At 36.9% G+C, this 27,508-nt stretch overlaps 1 protein-coding gene across 1 annotated transcript in view; it reads left to right on the top strand.

Moving 5' to 3' along the window:
* Positions 1-27,508, top strand: part of LOC111150763 (hemicentin 1) — a 471,859-nt gene that overhangs the window by 376,308 nt on the left and 68,043 nt on the right. The window contains exons 64-78 of the mRNA XM_022508355.1: positions 1,079-1,238; positions 2,499-2,623; positions 2,866-3,049; positions 3,621-3,718; positions 4,605-4,883; positions 9,989-10,185; positions 13,940-14,021; positions 15,608-15,744; positions 20,648-20,789; positions 21,818-21,962; positions 22,345-22,472; positions 22,986-23,142; positions 24,868-24,989; positions 25,181-25,345; positions 27,252-27,359. Of these exons, the coding sequence (XP_022364063.1) occupies positions 1,079-1,238; positions 2,499-2,623; positions 2,866-3,049; positions 3,621-3,718; positions 4,605-4,883; positions 9,989-10,185; positions 13,940-14,021; positions 15,608-15,744; positions 20,648-20,789; positions 21,818-21,962; positions 22,345-22,472; positions 22,986-23,142; positions 24,868-24,989; positions 25,181-25,345; positions 27,252-27,359 (2,229 nt within the window). The remainder of the gene's footprint in view (positions 1-1,078; positions 1,239-2,498; positions 2,624-2,865; positions 3,050-3,620; positions 3,719-4,604; positions 4,884-9,988; positions 10,186-13,939; positions 14,022-15,607; positions 15,745-20,647; positions 20,790-21,817; positions 21,963-22,344; positions 22,473-22,985; positions 23,143-24,867; positions 24,990-25,180; positions 25,346-27,251; positions 27,360-27,508) is intronic.

The raw sequence follows: 27,508 nt of genomic DNA on the forward strand, positions 1-27,508 counted from the left end.
AAAAGCAAAAAGGGAAAAATAACTATTCAGAGATTGGTTTAATTTTGTTTAATGCATTAATAAAGAGTAAGTACTAATCATGGAGAATGTGGTATGACCAAAAATTTTACCAGACTGTATATGTTTTCATGTCTTAGGACTAGAAAGTTGTGTATGGGGCCTGTCATATATTAGCTACTTACTACAGTATGTCTCATTAAAACTCTCACTGGTTAGACTAATTTAGTAACTCTAAATTCTACAAATTTCATAAAATTATTATTATTCTGAATGACTAAAAGGAGATTTGGAGAGGCTGCAAATTGATGTGCTGGTAAATATTTAACAATTGACTGCAGACAAAAAGGTCCTGACTTGTAGCCAATCATTTGCCAGTTTCTATGGTATAAACGTCCCGACTGTGTCCCACTTCAAGCTCCCAATGTAATGTCAGTGAAGATGGTGAGTAGGGAAGATGTGTAAAACTGGGTCTTGTGTGCTGGTGTGAGCTACCTCTAGCACGCTACCATAGTTATTTACAAGGGGAATTCAACTGTGTTTCTGCTTGAAACCATTGTCAATATTTTTATTATACATTATTCTCAATCAAATAATTAAAGCAAAAAACAAAGATGGCCAGAAAGAGTATAGAAATGATTGGATCTTGAAATGTACAACAAGCCTATCCATTGCTCAGAATAAACAATATTTAAATTGCCTTATGAAGAGAGAAACAACCAACTTCGATATTTTTCACAGACATTGATGGCAAGATTTGGAAAAACATTCTCCTGAACTATATTGAGGATTTAATCTTAAAGTGATTCATTTGGCCAGGAAGAGCCCCCATGAAGTAGATTTGTCACTAGCCCATATGACTAAATAATTGTATCAAATTCAAATAAAATGAGAATATTGAATCGATTTCTTGACCTTTTCCTCATTTAAAAGTAATTTATAGGGTAAAAAGGGTTAGATATTGAACCACAATCTAGGAAAAACAGGGAAAAAATGGCATATTGTTCTGTGATTCTGTTTTATTTGTTAGAATTTATAACCCTGTGCCTCATTAATGAAAATCTTAATCATTTCCCCAAAGTTCCTCCAAGTATTGCTGGTGCTGAAATTCCAAGTGAAGTCAGCGTTCTTCAGGGAGAAAACGTTGAGCTGGCCTGCAATGCAAATGGCATTCCCACCCCACTTCTTCAGTGGCTTAAAGATGGAAAGCCCTTAAACAGGAGTGAAACAGAAAGAATCAGGTATGATTTAAGTGGATCTTTGCATCATTAATTTTAAGGTACTCTACAATGCTTTAAGCTTCAAATTTCACATGAGTAATACCAAATTCATTGTATTCAGAAAGAAAAAAGATAAAATTTTAAAGAGTTGGACACAGAAATTCTCCTTAGTTGCTCAAAAGTGTATGTGTGTGTGTGTGTGTGTTTGTGCGTGTGTGTGTGTGTGCGTGTTTGTGTTTAGGTTTTCCATATCCATCAACTTCAATGAGTGAATGAGTGCTTGGCTCATTTTGAAAAAAGAGACAATACCATCATAACCTAGTTCATTCCTTGTAGTGATTTGTCCAAATCCCATTTTCCACTGACACTTGTTACCCATACAACAAACTATGTAGAGATTGAATAACAATATAGTAAGGGCTTTCTGATACTTTCAACAATATATCATATTTAATAACGTGATATGGTAGAAATGGAGTGTTTAGTTTTGACTAAACTAGATTTGACTAAACTAGACTAGATTCTAATAAAATCACTATTGTAGGAATACTGTAGAAAGCCATTTAATCTCTTTTTAAAACATAGAAAATTTTGTTTGACAATTAATAGCTTGTGAAGGGAGTCAATAATGCAATAATCTTAATTTAAATATCTTTGATCATCTAACTGTATAGTTATTTACTATTATGTAATTCAAGGGAAAAGCACTAGCAATTTGTGGAACATTTTTGCAAAATATACGTGTACATAATACTGAGTTGTCACAGTTTAAGTAAGCTATCCTATTCTCATTAAAAATATTACTAAGTCATTTATAGTTAGTTTTTAATATAGAATGTCTTTTAGTTTCTCATTATAACATTCTTCAAATTTCATACAAGAATTTTTGAATAATTTTCATTTAATCCAAACCTTATATTGGTAACTAAGGAAATAGTATTCTAACTTAGAGAAAAACACATCTTTGATTTGGAAAGGGAAGTTCCAACCTGATTTCATTCATTTCCCATTTTTCTTGTAAGGAAGTGGTTATAAAACATGAATTTTATCTGGTTCTGTAGAATTTTAGTTGACTGCCTGAAATCTGCATCATTTTTACTAGCTCTGCCTTTAACAGACTTCCATATACTTCGTGAAAAAGATATGAACCATTATATATTTAAGATGAAGATGCATTTTATGGTGGTATTTCTCTAAAGAGCACAATAACCCAGAGGAAGTTTTCTAGCTCTTAGCTTCTCATGAATCATCTCAGTGCCTTTATTACGATGTTTCCTGTAGGGTGACTGTGGATGGTAGTACATTAAACATTTATGGAGCTCTCCCATCTAACGTGGGGAAATACACATGCGTCGCTACTAACCCTGCTGGAGAAGAAGACCGAATTTTTAACTTGAATGTCTATGGTAAATATGAAATCTCACTCTCTTTTGATTTTGCTACTTTAGGAACCTATCAGTAGAAATGAAGGTCCAGCAGTAGGTGCCTGAAGCATCTAGTTTGAAAATCTGATGTCAGGGCCGTTTGCTTTTGGGATAAAAAGCAGCAGTATGGGCAACTGTAGTTGAAATGATTTGAACTAGTAATGCACACCCCACCCCTTCTCTCTCTCTCTCTCTCTCTCTCTCTCATTTTCTGCATGACCTAGTTCCACCTGCAATTAGGGGTAATAAAGAAGAAGCAGAGAAGCTAATGGCTTTGGTGGATACTTCAATAAATATTGAATGCAGAGCCACAGGGACACCTCCACCACAGATAAACTGGCTGAAGAATGGACTTCCTCTGCCTCTCTCCTCCCACATCCGGTTGTTATCAGGAGGGCAGGTTATCAGGTCAGCTTTTATTAAGTATGATTTGCTAGACGGATAAAGTCACTGTGCTTATAGGCTTTAACTTTATCTAAATGGTGCTTAAGAAATGTGTTTTCCTAAATTTTTACCATTGTTTAGTTTTCACTTTCTGGTATCTTTTTAGAAGAGGGAGGAAACAACTATAAAATGGAATTTTTTTTCTTATTTAAATGCTCATGTTTTAGTAAATTTGTATAAAATAGGTCTTTCTATCCCATATGTATTTCCAAGAGAAAACTTTCTGTGGCAAAGTGATGATGAGCTGCATACTGCAGTCATGTGATTTTCATGTTAGCATCCTTCTTTATTAAGGGATATTAGAAAAATATTCACTCCTAAATTATGTTCTATTTTTAATGGCTTGCTCTCTGTGCCTAATCAGCTTTGTGGAACAAATTGCATTGCAGGCATCTGTATTTTTGATGCATCGTTACACACTTCATAACTAAAGTTTCCCAGCATTAGTCATAATCTGTGTATAAATCAGAAATATTTTCTTTGTATATGTTGAATGGGGTTAAATTGTGAATGATTGGGTCAAACTGTTTTTCAGGATTGTGAGAGCTCAGGTGTCTGATGTTGCCATGTACACCTGTGTGGCCTCCAACAGAGCTGGGGTGGATAATAAGCATTACAGCCTTCGAGTTCTTGGTATGTCTCCAAGATGATCCTAGTACTTTACAATATTAAGCAACAAGATTATATTTAGATATTGACTTGTCAGAAAGAACTAGTGAAATAGGATCTTGCTAACTAGGAAACAGTGTGTTTTCTCCCAAAGGGTCCGTATGTATTGGAACATACTGTCTGTTCAAATACTCTTTTAACCTGGAGTTTTGCCTTAAGTCAAATCTAAATTTTTAAAAATAGCATTTCAATCCAGATGCATGGACCTGTGTTTTCATACAAAGAGAAAGTTCAGACTATTTTCTAATAATATTAGTGGCTTATTTTGAGTATTTAAAATATGCATGAATATGTGTGTGTGTGTGTGTGTGTGTGTAGACAGAGAACTAAAAACATTCCATTTCTGAAATATTAAGGTTTAGTGGTCCAAATTTCTAAATCCCCAAGAACATCTCAGAACAGTTAAGTAACTATTTACTATAGTCTACAAATTAATTTTTTGGATTATATAAAACTTACTCTAGAAACTGGTATTATCTTCTTTATCCTACATACAACAGTTGAGAATATACTTCTGAAACTATAATATACATTGTAACAAATTAAAGAGACAAACCTAAAAAGTTAAAAAATGGCCAAAACTTAAAGCTCATTTAAATTTTATATGCTCTACAAGAAAACCATCCTGAGGTTTTGTTGCTAATATTTTGGAAGGTTAATAATGAGCCTATCTAAAACCTGTTTTTATAAAATAGTCAGTAGTTATTTATATGCTATCTTAAATTCTGTATTTTAAAATAAATCATAGAAACACTATAGAATTACCTGAACCATTAAAAAAGTTTTTAATCTAAATTGGTCTCAAATTAGAATAGATGTGTAAATTTTACCCGTTTTATTTTCTGTGTAGTGCCACCAAATCTGGACAATGCAATGGGAACAGAGGAGATCACAATAGTCAAGGGTAGTTCTACCTCCATGACATGCTTTACAGATGGAACCCCAACTCCCAGGATGTCCTGGCTTAGAGATGGCCAGCCTCTGGGTCCTAATACCCGTCTGACAATAAGCACTCAAGGAATGGTTCTTCAGCTCAACAAAGCAGAGACTGAAGATTCAGGAAGGTACATCTGCATTGCCTCAAATGAAGCTGGAGAAGTCAACAAACACTTTATCCTGAAGGTCCTGGGTACGTAAACTTTCAATAGTTGGGAAATAAGTGACAATAAATATTTAGTAAGTATGTGTAATTCTTAGAATCACTTGCTATGGGATAAAATTTGTAAAAACTTCGTTGTATTTCATATTTCTGTTTTGTAATTTACCTGGGTTTACTCTTACCTTAAGCATGTTAAATTTAAATGATTTTGTTTCTTATCTATCTAAAAGATGAAAATTCCCACTCATAAAACATTATTCATTAACAAATCATACAACCAATTGATAAATAGATTTTTTTAAAGATTTTTATTTATTTATTTGACAGAGAGATTACAAGTAGGCAGAGAGGCAGGCAGAAGGAGAGGGAGAAGCAGGCTCCCTGCTGAGCAGAGAGACTGATGCAGGGCTCCATCCCAGGACCCTGAGATCATGACCTGGCCGAAGGCAGAGGCTTAACCCACTGAGCCACCCAGGCACCCTGATAAATAGATTTTTAAGTTTATTCAAGAATTAAAGCTCTTGATAAATACCAGTTTAATGGAAAAGCGTGATATTTATACTACTTTACGCTATTTCAAACAGTCTTTTCAAATGATCCAATCTATAGATTATTGTTATAATAGTCATTTCATGTAGCCTAGTTCCATTTACTATTGTGTGCATTAAAACAAATATTTGAGGGGCGCCTGGGTGGCTCAGTGGGTTAAAGCCTCTGCCTTCGGCTCAGGTCATGATCTCAGGGTCCTGGGATCGAGCCCCGCATCAGGCTCTCTGCTTGGCGGGGAGCCTGCTTCCTCCTCCCTCTCTCTCTGCCTACTTGTGATCTCTGTCAAATACATAAATAAAATCTTTAAAAAAAATAAAAAAGAAAAAACAAATATTTGAAATGTATAATACCATGTTCTACATGCGAACAAGTAATATAAAGAGAAAACACATCTTTTACTTGAAGTCAAAAATTTTGACTTTGGGAGAGAACTGAAGATGAAAGCGATCAACTCTTTCCATAATTAATTATTTTGGGGGAGTTCTGTTTGTTTTTTCACTACAATGTAGGTAAAACCTCAAGCTCTTCCAGAACAAAATATACCTCACAAAGAATGATAAGAATAATTTTGGCATGGGGCTAGCATGTATTTTCAGAATACCCTGTAATCTTTCTCACAGTACTTATACCAATTTAATCATTTGTGTAACAAGTCTGCTTCCTCCTTAACTAAGCTCTGGGATGGGCAGTACCCACCTTACCTATTGCTGTATTCCCAAGATTTAGCATTTGACAGGTGATATTTATCCATTGGATTGAATTGAATGGAATTAGATGCTTGCTAGCTAGATTAAAGGGCGTTTTAACTGTAGAGGGAGGCAGAACGCTATTTAAATAAACAAAGAAGAGACTGTGGTATAGAAGAATGTTCCTTACAATGAAGGTTGGTAGTGGAGGAGGTAGTCCAGGGTATTTAGAGACAAAAGACAGAATAAAATGTGTTTTGATAAGGAAGGCTAGAATAACAAATCCCTGTACACCAATTCACAGGATCTCGGGAATAACAGGAGATGATATAAATGTGCTCTCATACCTTATTGCCATATTAAGTATGAACTATTGCCTATACATTATGGTCCAGCCATGTTTCCAGTCATCATGTAGCAAATAATCACTATACACCTACTATGTGTGTGACATATGGCCTGGTCCAACATGTGGCAGAGGGAAAGAGGGAAAGCATGCTCCCTAGGAATTCAAGAACCCAGCAATAGAATCACAGCCCAGGGCACTTCTGGATGTAGAAAACTGAGCAAGAAAACAATGATGTTGTTAGCATGGCATACAAAGAACCACCTTCCTACCTACAAGGGTTTTAAGGATAATTTCTTCTTAAAACAGATTTGAAAACTGGCTCAGCAGAAAGATGAGAAGATTCAGCATTTCAGCATCTGTTGAAAGCTAATTCCATTAAAACCTGAAAAAGTCTTCACTTGGGTCAGTGCTACACCCCAAATGTGAAAGTAACCATCCTAACCTGGAGAACTGCTATTCTTAGTTTCATGCTATCCACATGGTGGAAGGTGTCATGATGTATTAGTTATTCTGAAAAGCCCAATGTAACTCAGATATTGAAAACAAGAAGAAAGCTCATGCAAAATAAAGCTAAGGGGTTTCGACAGGGTCCAGCCTATGAAGAGCTTTGTTGACCACACTAAAAATTTGGTTTTTATCCTAGAACAATGGGAAACCATTAGAAGTTCTAATATGTGGAATGCCATGAGTGGAACTGCAGTTTGAAAAAACCACTGACTGCAAAGTGGACAGCTACTTGGAGAAGGACAAGAGTAGACTCCAAGAGACCCATGTATTATTAGGAATTGTGCTTGGCTGTGAATAGCAGAGTCTAAGTTGGACAGCTTGAACAAATAACTTCTGTTTTTCTTGCTGAGTGAGATGTCTGGAGATAGGCAGTAGTTATGCTGGTTGACCAGCTCGGATATTTACAGTTCTCTTGACTTTTACATCATGGTTGGTCAGTGATCGTGCATTGTCTGGTCACCCCCAGCATCACTAGATGCAACAGCAGAGCAGAAAAAAGAGGAAAGGTGAAGAGTTGCCTCTATAGGGACTATCTTAGAGGACCTACAAAAACACTTCCATATACATGTCATTGAACAGAATCTTCACAGACCACTCCATCTACCATCTACTACAGAGAATAGGAAATGGAGTTTTTAGCACACTGACAACCCCAACAAAATTGGGGTCTCTTAATGTGAAAGAAACAAATAGGGCTGGGTACCTAAAAGCAGGAAATAGGTGATGTTAGTCCAAGTAAATAGCATTGTAGCTCAGACTAGTAATAGAGGTAAGAGGAAAAAATGTATTTGGAAATAATAGCAGGTAGAAGTATTAGGACTTCCTTGTGGATTTGATTATAGAGTAGAATGAAGAAGATATCAAGGATGACTCTGAGTTTCTGGCATATATGACTATTGATTGGTAGATCCATCTCATAAATGCAGGAAATGTGGAAAGGGACCAGGTTTTGAGGAATAAGGTAACAGCTGTTTTTCTGAATACATGTTAAAATTTGAAGTAGTGTCCAAATATTCCACTGGAGATATTAATCTGATAATTGCATTTGTGGATTTCAAGCTCAGAAGACAGATATAAGCTAAAACCATGAGATTTGTAGTCATCAGAGTATGTACACCTCCTACTCTGTCCAAAGTATATGACATATGGACAAGACACGGAATAAAATAGTTCATAGTCACTTAAATTAACATCTATCTGTAATATCTGATGACGGTTTGAATCAGATGGGAATATGTTATTTCTATTATTGCTAATGTTGTTGTTTTAAATCTAGTGACTATAAGCTTTGAGGATAAAGACCATGCCTAACTGATCTTTGTATCCATAGTGATCAAAACATGGTAAATAACTAATAAATGGAAGGAATAAAGAATTGACTTTGGTCAAATGGAGAATCAGATAAGTGCTTTTGAGTGATATGGACAACATGCTTTGGGAATTTAAAGGGAGAGAAATTTTATTGTTAGTGTTGAGAGAAACAAGAAAGGATTTACAGTTTTTATAAATGAATTTAATGACATTGATGTGACCTTCATAGTACTTGAACATGCTCAGTTAGGGGATGGGACTATTGGAGGTTATAACAGTAGAAGGAATAGCATTAGTAAAGTCACAAAGCAAAAAGAGACGGGACTTGCTGAAGGACAGAAGTAGTTGAATTTGAAGCCTAGGTTACTTAAGTATATTAAAAGTACATAATTTTATAAAGATAGAGACCTATTGCAAAAGCTTTGGAAGCCATGATGAAGAGTTTTTATTTAATTCAGTAAGCAACATGGAAACACTGAAATCCTTTAAGCAGAAATCTTGGATCATTCTAAAATGCACTTAAGAAAATGGATTTTGACAGCAATACATAAGATGAATGAAAGTAAAAAAGAAGTCATGTGGGTCAGCGGTTAAGAAACTCTGACTTCTTAATTATAATCTGAAAAGGAATATTAGATTTAAGGAAAATGAGGACCATAGGTGGAGTTTTGTTTTTTGTTTTTTTTCTTTAGTAAGCAGGTTTTAATAATAATACCAACAGCTATAGTAGACATTGTAGTAACAATAACTCTTTAAAAAATCTTTAATTATAAAATATATTCAGAAACACAAAAAGAAATTGTAGTTTATAGATTATCTCATTGGATGCTCACAGTAATCCTATTAGTTAAATAATAGTGCTATTCTTACTTTAGAGGTTTGCCCAAATCCACTAAGCTAATAATTATTAGAGCCAGGATTCAAATTCAGGCTCTGCTGTGAATCTCTGTTATAAACTATATTCCTGATTAAAAAAAAAAAAAAAAAAAGTCTAATCCTTGGAGCTGTCCAACAGCTATTTTGGCTTGCCTTGTGAAATAGTAAGCTGGAAATGTTCGTAGAAAACTTGAATGATCATTGTATGAAAAGTCTGTTTTAAAGGGATTCCTAAACTTGAGAATAGTTGGACTAAGGAACATTAATGTTTCTTCCAAGTGTTTAGATTCTTTAACATCCTCTTGAGAAAGGTAATTTAGAAATATAAATAACAAAAAAAGGAAATTATTTCTGCCCAGACATAACAAATGTGTTTTATACAGAAATAGTCTCCAAATGTAACTATTTTTTCTTTTGCTTAGTCATTGTTTCCTCTTAAAGTGCCTCATAGAAAAGATGATAGCAGAATTCCACAGCATTTGCCTGTTGCTTTTGTAGAAACAATAGCTACAATATCCCTCTTTAAAAAATGGTATAAGATGAGTTTAGTTTTTATTGTTCTCCAATCTTGGCAGTTAGGTGAGACTGTTGTAGCTGAATCCCTGTTGCTGAGCTATAATTGCCTGGGACTGGCTTGCCTTTTCCTTCATGATCTCAGATAGACATTAGCCATCCCTTTTAAAATCGTGCCAGTGACAAATGGTAATAACATCTAGGAATGATCATTTTGGTATTTGACCAACTTATATTATATGAACATAAATTTGAGATGAATTTCCTCTTAAGTTTTCCTAATCAGCAGTAATGTATCAAACAGCGAGTTTATTTTGTTGTTCTTTTTAATTCCCTCTAAACAGAACCACCTCATATCAATGGATCAGAAGAACCTGTAGAGATATCAGTGATTGTTAATAATCCACTTGAACTTACCTGCTTTGCTTCTGGAATCCCAACTCCTAAAATCACCTGGATGAAAGATGGACGGCCCCTCCCACAGACAGATCAGGTACAAACTCTTGGAGGTGGAGCAGTGCTTCGAATATCTAGTGCTCAGGTAAGTGTGGAAGTCAAAAAAGTTATTTTATCCTGGCTTATACTTCTCACTTGCTAATATAGGCACAATGGAAAAATGATTTTTTTTGAGTCCAAATAGATCATAAGATCCCTCTCTCTAACCTTAACAAGGGTAGATTGGTGCTGTGGTATGCGTGCTTGGAGAGACTAAGAGAAGCAGTGGAAGTATCATATGAAACTTGGAAGAAGGCAAGACACTTTAATTTTTGCAAGTTTTTTCAAGGGGCCATAAGAGAGTATTTCCCCAGGTTCTTAATTTGTGCCATGTAGCTCTTTACAGAACTGGCGAAAAGCTGTTCAACATATATACATATGAGGCCTCAAAGAGCAATTTTGGTCTCCAGAATTAACTAGCAGATATAAAAATCTGAAGAGATGCAATTTTTTAAACACTCAGCTCAGTAAAATTGTTCTTATAGTTTATGTTTAAGGAAATTCATCAGAAACGTAAATATATTAAAAAGACATATGTCTGGGATGCCTCGCCATAGCAATCTTCTGTTTTACTCACAACGACGAATCTTATATTATAGATATTCTCCATCTGTGCCTTAATAGCCTCGTCTGTAACTTTGGGATAAAAATAGTAATAATACCTTATTACTCCACTTGAGGATTTAAAAGATCATTTAAGATGATATGCTTAGGGGCACCTGGGTGGCTCAGTGGGTTAAGCCTCTGCCTTCAGCTCAGGTCATGATCCCAGAGTCCTGGGATCGAGCCCCGCATCGCGTTCTCTGTGCAGCAGGGAGACTGCTTCCCTTCCTCTCTCTGTGCCTGCCTCTCTGCCTCCTTGTGATCTCTGTCTGTCAAATAAATAAATAAAGCCTAAAAAAAAAAAGATGATATGCTTAGACCAGTGCCACAGGCATGTAATAGTGTTAAATAGAGTTAGAATGGTTTCTCCTGCTGCAATTGTTGTGATAATCATCATCCCTTTAAACATGGAATAACAGATTATTTAATTATATTCTGTGTGCATTTTCACTGAAGAAAGAGGAAGGAAAGGGACCTGAAAAAAGAGAGCTAAGGGCTATGACGTGTCTACTGTGTCCGTCCTGTGTACGGCTCTGGGCTCTGTCACACCAGTGACTCTCATGTCAACTCTGTGAGGCAGTCTTTATCTCCATTCTACACAACCAGAAACAGGCACAGAGAGATCAAGTACTTGCCGTCCAAGTACTCACCACTGTTCAGTGACAGAGCTGGGTCTCCATCCTACTTCAGCTTCAAAGACCTAACCAGTAGAACTCAGCATGTTCCTTGTTTCTCATATCGAGGAGAACACGCCTTCCATTCCCCTCTTTCCTCTCCGTCAAACATTGCAGTAGCTCTGAGAAAACTGAGGTTAGCTCTCAAACCACTTACTGAATGAAAATCCTCAAATGTTATAATTTCAACCGATAAAAAAGGAGCCAAAAGAATTTTGTTACATAAGGATACAGGGAACTGTGTGGAATAGAATTATAAATACAAAAGAATAATGATAAAGAAAGCTTAAAGGGAAGATTAAGGCCCCATCATGGTAGGTCTTATATGGAAACATCATATAGTTGGGTTTAATTAATGAAAGGAGACAAAGATCACATTATTAGATGGTGACCCACAGGAGGTAGCTATTGTGGAGAATACAAACATAATATCTAAAACATGTATCAGCCTTCGAGAAGTTTCCGGTTGTCTAGGGGATATAAAACTAAACACATGACAAAATTAAGAAAAGAAACGGTAAGAAAACCATTCTTAGATATTTTAGAAGTAGAAAATTAAATATTATCAAGTCCCAAGACTGACCTTGGTTCCTCTGCTCCTGTGTCTTCAGGGCGTCTTGTACATTATACATTATATTTCACTTATCGGGACTCTGTCTTCTCATGTATGTGTCTGTAACATACAGTTATGCCTGACACATATTGGAAGCTTTGCAGATTCTAAATTGTGTGGAACAGACAGGAGTTTCCTAAAGTATCTTCCATCAAACACTAGTTCTTTTTTTTTTTTAATTTTATTTATTTATTTGAGAGAGAGAAAGAGTATGAGAAAGGGAAGTGTCAGAGGGAGAAGCAGGGAGCCTGATGCGGGACTCGATCCCAGGATCATGACCTGAGCTGAAGGCAGCCGCCCAACCAGCTGAGCCTCCCAGGCACCCCCAAGCACTAGTTCTGTGAGTTATTCCAATGGGGGAAATTCCGTGACCAAATAGAATTGAAAAACTTTATATACTATATCTTTCTCTCCTCTGTGAGCCATAGTACATGTCAACAATACTGCAAAATACTACTCTAGAGAAATTTGATTAACTATAACTTTTCTGACACCCTACGAACAGAACACAGTCTAGAAAATATAGCTACCAATGATGACTGTAGGCATACAGAAAGGCACAAATTATCAGGAAGTATTTATTGGAGGAAGCAAGATTTAAGAGTAGACATGAATGATGGTTCAAGTTTGGTTAAGTCAAAACAAGTGGAGAGGGCAATATTACTTGGGAATAAAATGAGTTGATCGAGAAAAGTTGAGTTTTGTTTTTTTGTTTTTTAAAGATTTTATTTATTTATTTGACAGACAGAGATCACAAGTAGGCAGAGAGGCAGGCAGAGAGAGAAGGGGGAAGCAGGCTCCCCGCGGAGCAGAGAGCCCGATGTGGGGCTCGATCCCAGGACCCTGGGATCACGACCTGAGCCGAAGGCAGAGGCTTTAACCCACTGAGCCACCCAGGTGCCCCAGAAAAGTTGAGTTTTAACGGCTCTCAACATATGATGGGAAATGCAAAAATTATTCTCTAGGCCTCAGTACATTATTTTAAACTCTTAATTGAAGGGCTGTGCAAGTGTCATTCTTCTTAAAGTTGAAGTATTTTTGCAAACATACTAGTCTTAAATTTTTTGAAGGAGGTTTGGCAGCCTACCAAAAAGTTTTTCCATACCTATAAAGTCGGTTTTGAATGTAAGAATTTAAAAATTCACAATATTCTAAGAATGTTCAAGTAGTAAAATAAGTGAAAACAGGATTTTTCTGCTTTTCCAAAAGACATTTTTTTCACAGAAGTAAGATCATCTGTTTTCCAGAGTATATTTTATGCGTACGTAAGCATGGGCTGTGTCTACACAATGTCAAACATTTGAAGGAAGACTAACACTTGCAGTGGAAACTATGCACAGGGTTTTTAAAGAAATGTTTCTGGTTTTAGTCAGGTAATAGTAGATCATGCTATCAGTCTGACACAATTTACAGCCAGATTATATAATGTAGCTCTTTTGTTTCACCACATTTACCAAAGATGCATTCAAGATATGGTATTAATGTACTTTAAGTAACCTGATATTTTATTTGTTTACTTAATAAATTGTATTTCCTTTTCTTCAGGAAGATGCCAGTTGAACTTTTAAGTCTACATTTACGTCCATGAATACTTATTTGTTCAATAAACATTGTGCATCTCGTCTGTGACTTCTGGTGCTAGGTCCTATATATATACCTGCCTTTTCTGAGATCATTAAATATACCTAACCTGCAAACATTTTGAGATCAAATATTGAAACCCTCTTAAAGCATAGCTTGGCAGAGAGCTAATCACAAATGTGAAAACAGTTTATTAAATTTGATTTGTTGTGCTATCTTCATGATACCTTGTTTTGTGGGAGACTTTATATTCATTCCAGTGAATACTTATTCTCTTCACGAAACCTGACATGTTAACATTGTGTAATTCACTTATTTGGACTTTGCAGGTGGAGGATACAGGAAGATATACGTGTCTGGCATCCAGTACTGCAGGAGATGATGATAAAGAATATTTAGTGAGAGTGCATGGTAAATTTGGCAAAATATCCTGCCATCTATCATATACTAATACCTATCTAGAAGCCATAATTGATGGAACATGGGGCAACTCCCTAGCACACCATAAGATATGTTTATGTATAAGGAAATATGTATTTTGTAAATCTGATTCTTATATCTGGCTGATCAAGTGCTTTTTGGAAATACTTCAGTGGACTTTCTGACTCATTCATTTTGTTTCTGCACAAATAATTCATAGTTCTTTATTTAAAATCATAGACTATAAATTACAGTAAAGAAGAAAATATATCAGGGCACCTGGATGACTCAGTGGGTTAAAGCCTCTGCCTTTGGCTCAGGTCATGATCCCAGAGTCCTGGGATCGAGCCCCGTATTGGGCTCTCCGCTCGACAGGGAGCCTGCTTCCCTTCCTCTCTCTCTGCCTGCCTCTCTGGCTACTTGTGATCTCTGTCTGTCAAATAAATAAATAAAATCTTTAAAAAAAAAAAAGAAAAAGAAAATATATCATCCAGTCTCATTACACAAAGGCTTTTTTGCATACAAATGTGTTGTCACGGAAATGTACCCTACAGCATATAGTATCAAACACGTTTTTCATCTCTCTTAATGGTTTAATAAACATGTTTTCATGTCAAAAAACATATCTTTATAACATTTTTTAGTGATGGCCCAGTGTCCCATTTTATGAACATGCTGTCATTTATTTAATCCATTCCCAATTTTTGGATATTTAAGCTGTTTTTGTATTTTCACCAGTATGAGGAATACTGTTATAGACATCTTTGTGCATACATATTGGCCTATCGGCCTGTCCTTAATTCTTTTATTTTGATAAAATTCTCTAAGTACACTTGCTTGATTACACAAACACACATACACAGTTAAAGCTTCAAGATTTATTGCCAAACTACCTTCTTGGGCCAACTGGACTCAGGTCAATATTATTTCAACATAGAGATAAAAATTACCCTTTATGGAAAGGAACATTTAAAAAACCAAACAGAAATTACTTATTTCATTGTCATAGCCTAGATGACTAGGCAGTGCAAATTGTCTATAATTTAGGTGCCTCCCTTCCTCCCATGAGCCCTACACACAAATTAGACCTTGCCATTAATTGACATGTAAATTCTGTAGATAAAAGTCACATTAAAAAGATATATTTCTGAATATTATGAAAGTGTCTACATTTCTCTATATTATGATGGAACAGACCCTGATTTAGTAGTTTGGAAATTTGATGTTCAGAGAAAATTCGTACCAACTGTGGAACCTGGACAAGAAATCCCTTCTTTGTGCCTTAGTTTCTTTACCTGTTAAATGGTGATGATATTGTGATTATATTACTTAGCCTGTCATTCATGTGACTGTTGGAAGAATTTCAGTACTTTATATATGTGAAAATACGGAATAAGACTTTTAAAAAAGTCTATTACAGGTAACCATTTGTACGATAAATTGAACAAGTAATGTCTTAAGTTTATGCCTCTAATTTTGTATAACAGAAGCAACACTTGTTGAAAATGTAAGATAATTCAGATCATTTTTTTATCTTATTTACTGAAAGCCTCTGACATGTTTTTTCTCATACCCAGTACCCCCTAATATTGCTGGAACTGATGAGTCCCAGGATTTCACTGTGTTACGGAACAGACAAGTGACATTGGAATGCAAATCAGATGCAGTGCCCCCACCTGTAATCACCTGGCTTAAAAATGGAGAACGGTTACAGGTAAGTCTTGCTAAGTTCCATAAATCCATTTTGAAGGGGAAAAAAAATCAGCTGTAGAGTCTTTGGTAGGTAGACAAAACCAAACAACGTCAGGCTACTATTATTTGACATTGGAAGGGTGAGCACAGGATCTTTGAATCAGCCTTCTTTTCTCAACCTGTACTTGGGTAGTTATTAACTAGTTATGGGTCAAAAGATAGGTATTCTGATTCAGACACTCTGTAAATTGATGCAAAATGTATCTCCTGGAGCCCATGGATTAAAATTGGATTTGAAACAGCTGTTTCTTTACTTGAGAAGGAAGAAATCATCCAACTCTCCAAAGAACTGACCTGTCCCGTCAAGTCTCATGGGCAAACTCCTTACTGAATTTTTCTGGAATAAACTGGGGCCCGAGGAGGGACTCCCAGGATCTACGTGATACCTTGGATACCAGGAATATAGAATTAGAGTCCTTGAAAAACACACTTCTTGGCTCTCTAAAGCTTCCCAAGCTCATGGGGTGTCTGTCTGCTATCACAGAGTGTCACAGCCCAGGATCTTAAATAGCCTTTTAGGGTTGGCTCAAAGCCTTGACTTTGAATGCTCTGATTGTTCTTTTCCTAGTACTTATGCTTTTTTCCCCGTTTGTTCTTCCTCATCCTGTTTATATAACCTGTGGGTGTTACACTGTGCCTAATTATAAAAGGAGATTACGTCCCCTAACACCTAAGGCAGAAGGACTTCCACCACCACCAAACCATACCGAAGGACTAAAACCAGACTGGATTCTGAGAGTTACTTACATGCCAGATTATTGTTATCACTTAACCTTCCTGTGCCTCAGTTTCTTTATTTGTTGTACCCCTACTATAACGGTGGACACTATAATTGCTACTGGGAATAGATGTGACCCTTGAGGAGCTCACAAACTACTTGAAAAGACATAGAAGTACATCAAAGATTAGAGCATGGAGACGACTCGTATGTTAGAGTGAGGTACAGCATTTTATGAAAACAGAGAAGGAGCAAGTAACTGAGACTGCAGCATAAGGAAAACTCAGGGGAGCCTCTTGGAAAGCATGAGTCCAGTTTTAGATGATGGGTAGATGCTGGGTAAGAAAAAGAAGGGGATTCTAATCACAGGTAATTGCATCTACAAAGCCATTACAGGAAAAGGAATGCTGCTCTAGCAGGAATTGCAAAGTATCTTAATGTGGCTGAAGTAGGCCTTGATTAAAATCCTTTGAAGATTCCGTACATATTTCAGGATTCAGGTTAAACTACCCCACTTAGTTCACAAGACCTTTCATGTTCTTTCTTTTTCTCCACAGTTATATCTCCCGTGTGTCCATTTCAGTCAAAACTATTAGGTGTTCAGAGGTACCTGGGTGGGGCAGTCAGTTAAGCGACTGGCTCTTGGTTTTGGCTCAGGTCACAATCTCAGGGTTGTGGGACTGAGCCCCGCGATGGGCTGTGCCCCTATTGCAGAGTCTGCTTAAGATTCTCACCCTCGGGGCGCCTGGGTGGCTCAGTGGGTTAAGCCGCTGCCTTCGGCTCAGGTCATGATCTCAGGGTCCTGGCATCGAGCCCCGCATCGGGCTCTCTGCTCAGCAGGGAGCCTGCTTCCTCCTCTCTCTCTGCCTGCCTCTCTGCCTGCTTGTGATCTCTCTCTGTCAAATAAATAAATCTTTAAAAAAAAAAAAAAGATTCTCACCCTCTCCCCCTCCTTCTCCCTAACTCCCACTCACATGCAATGCACTCTCTCTCTCTTTAAAAAACAAAACAAAACAAAACAAAACAAAAAACTATTAGTTGTTCATAGAGACTGAGTGAATGTTGGTGATGGACAAGTTTAGGCTAATCCCTGCTATGATCAAGTGATGTTAGTACTGGCACAGGGTGAATTCAACAGTAATAAAAAAAGACATGAGTTCAGTTTCAGATATTTTGAGTTTGAATTACCAATATATTATCCAAGTGGAGATTCTAAAAAGTACTAAGAAATACGGGTCCCTATTTCATCAAAAACGTCTTTGATGTGATAGTCTTCCATAGTGTGGCCAGTTGTTAAATCCGTAGGTTTGTATGAAGTTGACCAGTATGAGATAACCTGTAAATGAAAACAGAGTCTAAGGCAATAATAATAATACTTATAAGGTGAGCAAAGGAAGAAGGAAGAAGAAAGAAGGAAGAAGGAAGAAGAAAAGAAGATCAGAACTGAGAGGGAGGACTCAGAGACATAGAATTAAGTTTAGGAGACATTGGTGCACTAAACACCAAGGAAAAGAGAGGAAGTGGTCAACAGAGTCCATTAAGATGAAAATTAAATTGTGTCCGTGGTTGTAGCAATACACAGAAGTGATTAAAGATCAGAAGAATTGTTCTTCAGTAGAGTGATCAAAGGAAAAGATAGGTTACGGTTATTGCGGGTGTTAAGGAAGAAGAGGGAATGGAAATAATTATGGCATATTCTTTTTTTAATTTTTTAATTTTTTATTAGCATTTAATGTATTATTAGCCCCAGGGGTGCAGTTCTGTGAATCGCCAGGTTTACACACTTCACAGCACTCACCCTAGCACATAGCTTCCCCAATGTCCATAACACATATTCTTGAAATATAAAAGAGATTTTATAGGTTTATTTACTGAAAGAAAGCAACTGAAGTTATAGGAGATGGAGAGGTTTATAAGCAATGTGTGTTGGACAGAGAGGGAATGGGACTCTGGTCACAGATGAAAAGATGAGCCTCGGACAAAAGGCTGACTATTTTCCACAGAGGTGGAAAGATGGGAAGGTTGCATTCATGTGTCAGGCGGGAGGCGTAGAGAACTGCAGGCACAGGGCTCTGGTGCTCGGCATGGAGCAGGAAGCGGCAGCATCAGCTGAGAATGAGAGTCTGTCTGAAGAAAGAAGTCCGATTTGGAAGATTCACGGGTGGTCAATGGGAAGAGAACCAGGAAAAATTGTCGTGAGACTTGACGGCTTAGCAGACCTTACTGATGTTCATGGGCCCAAAACACTGTAAGAATCAACTCTGAAAATTTTTATTAGCCTAAAACCCTGCTCTATCCATATAAAAAAACTTACAAATATATGTTTTATAGAACTTAACATATATGTTTAAGAAATCACATATTCTCATCAGAGGTAATATAATATAATCACTAACAGCTCCTATAGCAATGAAAGGCCTAGAGAGGGGCGCTGGGTGGCTCAGTCTGTTAAGTGTCTACCCTTAGCTCAGGTCATGATCCCAAGATCATGGGATCAAGTCCTGAATTGGGCTCCCCACTCAGTCAGGGAGCCTGCTTCTCCCTCTCCCTCTGCCCCTCCCCCTATTTGTGTGCTCTCTCTCTCTCTCTCTCAAGTAGATAAACAACATCTTAAAAAAAAAAATAGAAAGGCGTAGAGGAATGGGGCTAAACTGAACATTTTAGTATGAACACTTTTTTCATTAGGAATATACGGTTGACCCTAGAACAACATGGAGGTCAGAGGCACTGACCCCACACACACTCAGTCAGAAGTCTGCATATTACTTTGGACTTCCCCAAAATTTTGCTAATAATCTCTTGTTGACCCAAAGCTTTACCAATGACATTAACTGTCAATCAACACGTATTTTGTATGTTATATATGTTATGTACTATATTTTTACAATAGGGAAAGGAAAATGTTAACAAAATCATGAGGAAGAGAAAATACGTTATAGTACTACATTGTATTTTTTTTTTAAAAATCCACATATAAATAGATCCATGCAGTTCAAAGGTCAACGGTATGTCTATGTGGGATAGAGCCTGCATGGTAGAACAATCTTACTTAGGCTCTCCCTGAAGTAGTTCCTTCTTTGGCTCAACCAGAAAATAGTAGTCATTGATTCTACCTGGCATTTTTTAATCATTATGAGCGTCATGGTTCTTAATTTATATAGAGCTACTTGTTTATATCTATTTTCCCAATTAGGCTTAATAGCAAAGATTAGGTTTCATTGTCTCTATAGTCTCATAATTCTTGGTTCTATGCCTAGGCACAAAATAAATGCCTAAAAAATATTTGCAGACTAAAATCATTTATTTACTTATTTTTCAAATGTTAAGAGATCATTAGTTTACTAGTCATGGAACTTTCAACTGTAAGTGGTAGAATTCAAACTCAAACCAACAATTTTTTTTTTAAGATTTTATTTATTTATTTGACAGACAGAGATCACAAGTAGGCAGAGAGGCAGGCAGAGAAAGGGGGAAGGAAGCAGGCTCCTTGCTGAGCAGAGAACCCGATGCGGGGCTTGATCCCAGGACCCTGAGATCATGACCTGAGCTGAAGGCAGAGGCTTAACCCACTGAGCCACCCAGGGGCCCCCAACAATTTTTTTTTTTTAAGGCAGTTATTACCTACAGCGATTGGTGAACTTGGGTTTTAGGTATTGCTAGGTCCAGCGGTTCTCCTCATGTAATCAAGCATCTGTGTTTTTTTTTCTCTGAACCTCAACTCTGCTTGGTTTGTTTTAGATTCAGAGCTGTCCACACATGGTAATAAAACTGCCACAACCTATATCATCCTCACTACCAGACAGATACCAAAAAAAAAAAAAAAAAAAAAAAGTGGTCTTATTCGCCAACACTTCCAACAAAGTCTTGCAGAGGGCTCTCAGGGGCCCAGCATGAGTCACCTGCTCAACCTTGGGTATCCAGATTATTGTGGCCAGGAGAGCTGGGAATCTTGATTGTGCCCTTGTCTTAAGCACGCACATAGAAATAGCTCCCGAGGGGTTCTGATCCCAGGGTAACGGTAGGGGGTGCAGACAAAGCCTACTGGAAGACAGACAATCCACAGCTCACTATAGTTACTTCTTGATGTTATAAAGTAATATTCTCTTTTCCTGATATTTTAATCATAAATTTTACTTGCTGAATCTAGGCAACACCTCGAGTACGAATCCTATCTGGAGGGAGATACTTGCAAATTAATAACGCAGATCTAAGTGATACAGCCAATTATACTTGTGTGGCCAGCAACATTGCAGGAAAGACTACAAGAGAATTTATTCTCACTGTAAATGGTAAGAAAAATTAACAGTTGTTTCACAATTTAAAAATTTAGCCAAGGGCATTCTAAGAAGTGGTAACATTTTTGTTTCTTAGGGGCACACTCAATGAATTCTTGTGGTTATCCTATTTTTTCAAAAAGACAACATGTAGTATTTATATAATGGCTATTATTCAACCCATATTTCAAAAAAAGTTAAAGATACATTATCTTAGAGGATAATCTATGTCCAGTTGTTATCAACATATCCTGACATTTTGTGTCATTCACATCAGAGCCATTGAGGAAGTCACACTAAGGTTATGGATGACAGGTGGTTCATTATTTAGTTCACCTTTATTCATGTTGGTGTTTGAGTCTATATGCACTAGACAGAGACTGCCGTGGGACTGTGATTCTCTCCAATCTAAACTCTAAAACATCAAAACTTGCCAATATTTGGGAAGATAATACAGACTTTTCCCCATCACAGTCTCTCTGGTTTTTTAATATATAAAACTTTATAGGATATTGGATGACCCACACAACTAATATCTCTAACACTAAAATTAAAATTCAGGTTTTCTATTCCCATATGAACTCAATGATTAATAAAATACATGCTCTGAGACTTACATGATTAATCACAGATGTGCTTTTCATTAGAACAGTCCACTTTCTGTTCTCTATTTAAAGAGAAGTTGTTCCAGTGTTAACATTCTCAGACCATTATTTGGCCAAAGAGAAATAAGAAATATCATCTTTAATTTGCATCAGACCAGAGCTGATGCATGTTCAAGCATCTCTCCTACAAAGCCAGATTTCACACACCGTATCAGGGATTTAAAACCTCCTTCCCCTGTCCATGCTTTATTTTTAAACACTGAGTATCTTGAATAAGACTTTAGGAATTAAACCCAATTCTATTTATACTAACCTGAATTAGCTGTGGGCAAAGCTATACGTTTGACTCAAAGCTAACCTTGTATTACCTCTTCAGAGTCTTAGTTCAGGCTGTATTGTTGATATGAATGAAGCTTTCCATGTGCATCTCTTGTGCAGTTCCTCCAAACATAAAGCGTGTCCCCCAGAGTCTTATCATCCACTTAAATACGTCAACTGTATTGGAATGCCTTGCTGAGGGTGTGCCAGCCCCAAGGATAACATGGAGAAAGGATGGAACTGTTCTCTCTGCAAGTCATGCAAGGTAACAATTCTGGAAAAGGATGAAAAATACTGCAATAACTGAAGTATGAATCCCTAAATCTTTCCCAGTATATTATCATGGTCTTGCTACATTTAATATTAGTTTTTCATCTTAATATGAAAAGCAAAATATACTGTTTTAAAAGCGTAATTCTATGGCGTATGGTCAACACATAATCATTATAATTCATCCAAGATCACAAGTCCATCTGCTATGCACCTTTGCAGAATATCCCTTTTTTCCACCAAGGGTATTGCAAATTTCTAAAGCAGGAAAAAGACTAAAAATGGATTTACGTCTTTTAACATACTCTTAGTCAAAATTCAGATAATCAGAAAACAAAAGCTGATTCCAAGAACTTCGCTTGTGATCTTTCTTATAGATACTCCATCTTGGAAAATGGATTCCTTCATATCCAGTCGGCACATGTGGCAGATACTGGGCGATATTTGTGTATGGCTACCAATGCTGCTGGAACAGACCGCAGGCGAATAGATTTACAAGTCCATGGTAAATACGCTTGTAGGAACAGCTTCTCATCTTTGGGTTAAATGTTCTCTGATGGCCTAAACCTGTGAGTTCATAAAGACCTTGATATCCAGGGCTGTATAAAGGTACCATACTCGGGGCACCTGGGTGGCTCAGTGGGTTAAAGCCTCTGCCTTCGGCTCAGGTCATGATCCCAGGACCCTGGGATCGAGCCCCACATAGGGCTCTATACTCGGCAGGGAGCCTGCTTCCCTTCCTCTCTCTCTGCCTGACTCTCTGCCTGCTTGTGATCTCTGTCAAATAAATAAATAAAATCTTAAAAAAAAAAAAAAGGTACCATACTCTATTGTGAAGTCAATACCCATGTTTTCTCCTCATTGTGGCTAGCACCATCACGACACTAAGTTCAGAGTCTTCTTGTGTTTGTAACTATGTAGCAAGTTACCAGTGATTAATTTCAAGCTGGCAGAAATACATCAGATGGCATACTGTTTGCTGACTATATTTCCCTCTTATTTGTTGGCTTTGTTTTAGTTCCTCCATCCATTGCTCTGGGTCCTACCAACATAACTGTAACAGTAAATGTTCAAACTACTCTGGCTTGTGAGGCTGCTGGGATACCAAAACCATCAATCAGGTGGAGGAAAAATGGGCATCTTCTTAATGTGGACCAAAATCAGAATTCATACAGGTAAGGAATCATTTAACTGAAAAACCCCACCTACTATTTAGAAACATAATTTTAAAAAGAATTAACATTTCATCTCTTTCAATGGGGACAGAATTTATATAAAGTATAAATAATTAGCTAGTATGTAGAAAGTGTATATTTTTCTTAACGTGGAACTAGTTTTTCAGTCTAAAAGCTTGTTCTGAATTATGAGTTCAACTTTTCTATCCATAAGCCCTGTGGATGATGATCAGAGAGATCTACAAAATTAGATTCCTATTCTGCTTTATTTTTCTTAGCCTCTTTTGGAATTTTATAAAAAGAAAGAATAAAATTATTTGGTATAAGGGAAAAACTATTCTGTAAAAATAATACCACCTTTAGCTATAGAACAAAAATCAAATTCTAAACCTTGAAATACAACTTAGGTATTTGGTAGCATGGGTAGGGAGGAAAAACATCCTTTTTTCTCCAATTTTTGCATTTCTTCAGCTTTACTTCAAATATTTCATAATATGACAGCGTATGTTTTTTAAAAGCTAATGCTTTAATCACTAGGAATTTCTTTCTTTTTTTTTTAAGATTTTATTTATTTATTTGACAAAGAGAGATCACAAGTAGGCAGAGAGGCAGGCAGAGAGTGAGAGGGAAGCAGGCTCCCTGCTGAGCAGAGAGCCCGCGGGGCTCAATCCCAGGACACTGAGATCATGACCTGAGCTGAAGGCAGAGGCTTTAACCCACTGAGCCACGCAGGCGCCCCAATCACTAGGAATTTCTGATGTTGTAAATGAGCATCATTTCTTGTATCTCAGTTAACAGATATATTGTCAAGGGAATTGCCATAATACTAAAAACAAGTGTTCTTGTAGATCTACTTTGATAATAATCAATACTTATACATTAGGAAATTGGAAATGAGGAGTGTTTCACTTGAAATTCTGTTGTTTCTCTCTTTCTCATCCTTTAAATCTTTGGGTACTGGGAGTCTAGTGATTGAAAGTTCTATGCTATGCAGAAAATGTGCAACACCTTTAAAAAAAAAGCATGTCAAATGTATTCCCATTGAATCAAATCATTTTTATTCTATCAGTGCACACCTTGAAGTAAGGAAATAGATATTTCATTTAGATTTATTTTTCATAATATATGCACATTTACTAGACCTCTTAAGCATTTGAAGTGATCCAGATCACTTTAGTTTTGAATCGGTTAGAAGTTAGGGAAAAGACTTATTGATATACATACTAGGCATCTCAAAAGTGTTCAACACACGTAAGGAGACATGCAAAGTAGGGCAACATGTAAGACAGATGCACTTGTAATTACCAGTCTGTCAACGGAAATAATCGAATGCCAATCTGCAAAGTTCGTGACATTAGAGGTAGTTTATGTGAAGCAGTTGAGATGGTTCTGGAATGTATTCGATGCTCAATAAACAGTGGCTGTCATCAGCGTACTCATTTTCCTGTATTTCACTTAGGAGAGCATAGTTGATCACAATATAAGCAATCAGAAAATGCAGGAGTCCCTCTTCAAGCAATCCTTCTACACAACTACTTGCTCTAAATCTCCACATTGAGGCTCTATTAACCCATTGCCCAAACACAAAGAAGTCTGATTCCTCATTTTAATACGAGGAAAGAATTCCATTTCCTTTGATTCACAACATGGTCCCGTGTTGTGGTTGTACCAACATTTATGAAAATTGACCTGTAGTACATCATTGCTCTGAACTTTTTCTTCTAGGCTCCTTTCTTCTGGTTCCCTGGTCATTATTTCCCCTTCTGTGGATGACACTGCAACTTACGAGTGCACCGTGACAAATGATGCTGGGGAGGATAAGAGAACTGTGGATCTCACTGTCCAAGGTAGAACTGGCTTAGTATGTGGATTAACAGTTATTATAATGATGCATTTCATCATCCCACTACTTCCCAAAAGGGCTTCCTTTTCCACTTACTAACTTTCAGTGTAGAAAGAGAAAGATGTATAGTAAGGCTTTGGAAACCTGTAAGTGCTGGAAATGTGTGCTTCCTAATTACTGTTACTGTTGTTTTAGTTCCACCCTCCATAGCCGATGAGCCTACGGACTTCGTAGTAACCAAACATGCCCCCACCGTAATCACCTGCACTGCTTCAGGAGTTCCATTTCCCTCAATTCACTGGACAAAAAATGGTTTAAGGCTATATCCCAGGGGAGACGGTTACAGAATTCTGTCCTCAGGTAAGACCAGGCTCAGTCATTATACATCTATGATGACACTAGTTATTATTTTTTTAAAGATTTTATTTATTTATTTGACAGAGATCACAAGTAGGCAGAGAGGCAGGCAGAGAAAGGGGGAAGGAAGCAGGCTCCCTGCCGAGCAGAGAGCCCGACATCGGGCTTGATCCCAGGACCCTGAGATCATGACCCAAGCCGAAGGCAGAGGCTTAACCCACTGAGCCACCCAGGCGCCCCTATGATGACACTAGTTATTAATGGATGACCTTACCTGGCCTTTTGTTGCACCAAAATAAAAAAATAAAATGCATTTCATTCCTAGATTTACACATCTGGGAAAAAAAAAATACAGTTAGACTGGGAAGGGGAACTAGACAAAGGGAGAGAAAAAAAAAAGTCTGGAAACAAAATCACAATAACTGAATATAATAGGAATGATCACGGGGATTTTAAGTGCATACTTACTAATCCTGGAGTTTCACAAATTCACTGGTTGCCTTTGAGTGAACCACACTCTTTCTATTGGCCAGAAAGAATCTCCATTCATTTAATAAAGATCTAGTGCCTAAAATAAGTTATATACTCCACTGAGTTTCTGAGGCTATAGAACTGGGAGGGTTTTCAAGGTTCTTGTTTTCAAGATTTTTGTTTTCAGGATTTTTATAACTGAGCAGGTAAGGCTAGGTGATAAGTGCTAGCATGGATAATTTTTGAGAGTGGTAGTAGCCATCATTTATAGAGTTTATGTCCTGAAAGAGAAAAATTATAATTCATCTAAATGAAAATATAGTTAATGCACATTGGTGTTTTGTATTGGGAAGGTACACTAGAGATGAACTAAAGTAGCAGCTAACATCCTGGGGCTTTATGCATTTGTGCATGTTATTCTAAGGGAATTTGTTTACTTTTTCAATAGAACGGAAATGATGGAAGATTGTTCTCAGGGTAGAACTTGGCTCTCAAAGCCAAGTATTTTGGCTGTCTCTGAAATGTGTATAGATTGGTAGCAATTAAAATCATAAAATAGAAATTAACTAACCTTCAGCACAAGGTACTGTGTTAAAAGAACACGTTGGAACATTCTCAAGATATTAAACAAGAGTTACCGTATGACCCAACACTCCATTCCTAGGCATCTACCCAGAAAAATGAAAACATATGTCCACACTAAGACTTGTATGCAAATGTTCATACAGCATGATTCACAATAGAGAAAGTAGAAACAATCCAAATGTCCATCAACTGATGAAAGAATAAACAAAATGTGGCTAATCCACACAATGAAATTCTATTTTTCAATAAAATGGAACAAAAATACTGGCGCACGCTACAACAGATGAAACTCAGAAACTGCTCGCAGTGAAAGGAATCAGACACAAAGGACAGCTGTATGATTACATCTGCGTGAAATGTTCAGAAAAGGCAAATATATGAAGAAGAAGAAGAAATTAGTAATTGCATGGAGCTGGGGCTGGGAATGAGAAGTGACTGTAAATGGAAAGAGATTTCCATTAAGGGTAATAGAAATGTTCTCAAAATTAGGTTGTGAGAGTTGCATGACTCCGGAAAGATACTAAAATCATAAAATTGTACATTTAAATGGGTGAATTTAATCTTTTTTTTTTATTTATTTTCAACAATGAATACTGTTATGTTGAAAATAAATTTAAAAAATGATTAAATGGGTGAATTTTATGGCATCTAAATTTTGCCTAAATAAAGCTATTCATAATGATCAAAAGGCACTGCGCTGGGCCCTTCAAGGGGTACAAGTAGGAGTATAAGCCAAGCGTCATGGTGCTATGGTGATGAAAACACAAAATGAGAGTGACATAGTTTATCGAACCAGAAAAATGGTTACAGAAAAATGGATGTTCTAGATACGTAAATACTTTTTCCTTTTTAGGAGCAATTGAAATATTTGCCACTCAGTTAAACCACGCTGGAAAATATACCTGTGTTGCCAGGAATGCAGCTGGTTCTGCACATCGACACGTGACCCTTTATGTGCAGGGTATGGAAGGTCATTTAATTCATTAAAAGCTTGTTTTTTCTTCAAGTCATGTTTATTCTTGAAAGGATGTTCTGTCTAGACTTATGAACAACAGTAATATCTGGGGGATATGAGAGACTGATAAATATTTTTCAATAAACAAAGAAAAA

Source organism: Enhydra lutris, unplaced genomic scaffold, assembly GCF_002288905.1.
Source record: "Enhydra lutris kenyoni isolate GAN:26980312 unplaced genomic scaffold, ASM228890v2 scaffoldscaffold24, whole genome shotgun sequence".
In the NCBI taxonomy this organism is placed as follows: Eukaryota; Metazoa; Chordata; class Mammalia; order Carnivora; family Mustelidae; genus Enhydra; species Enhydra lutris.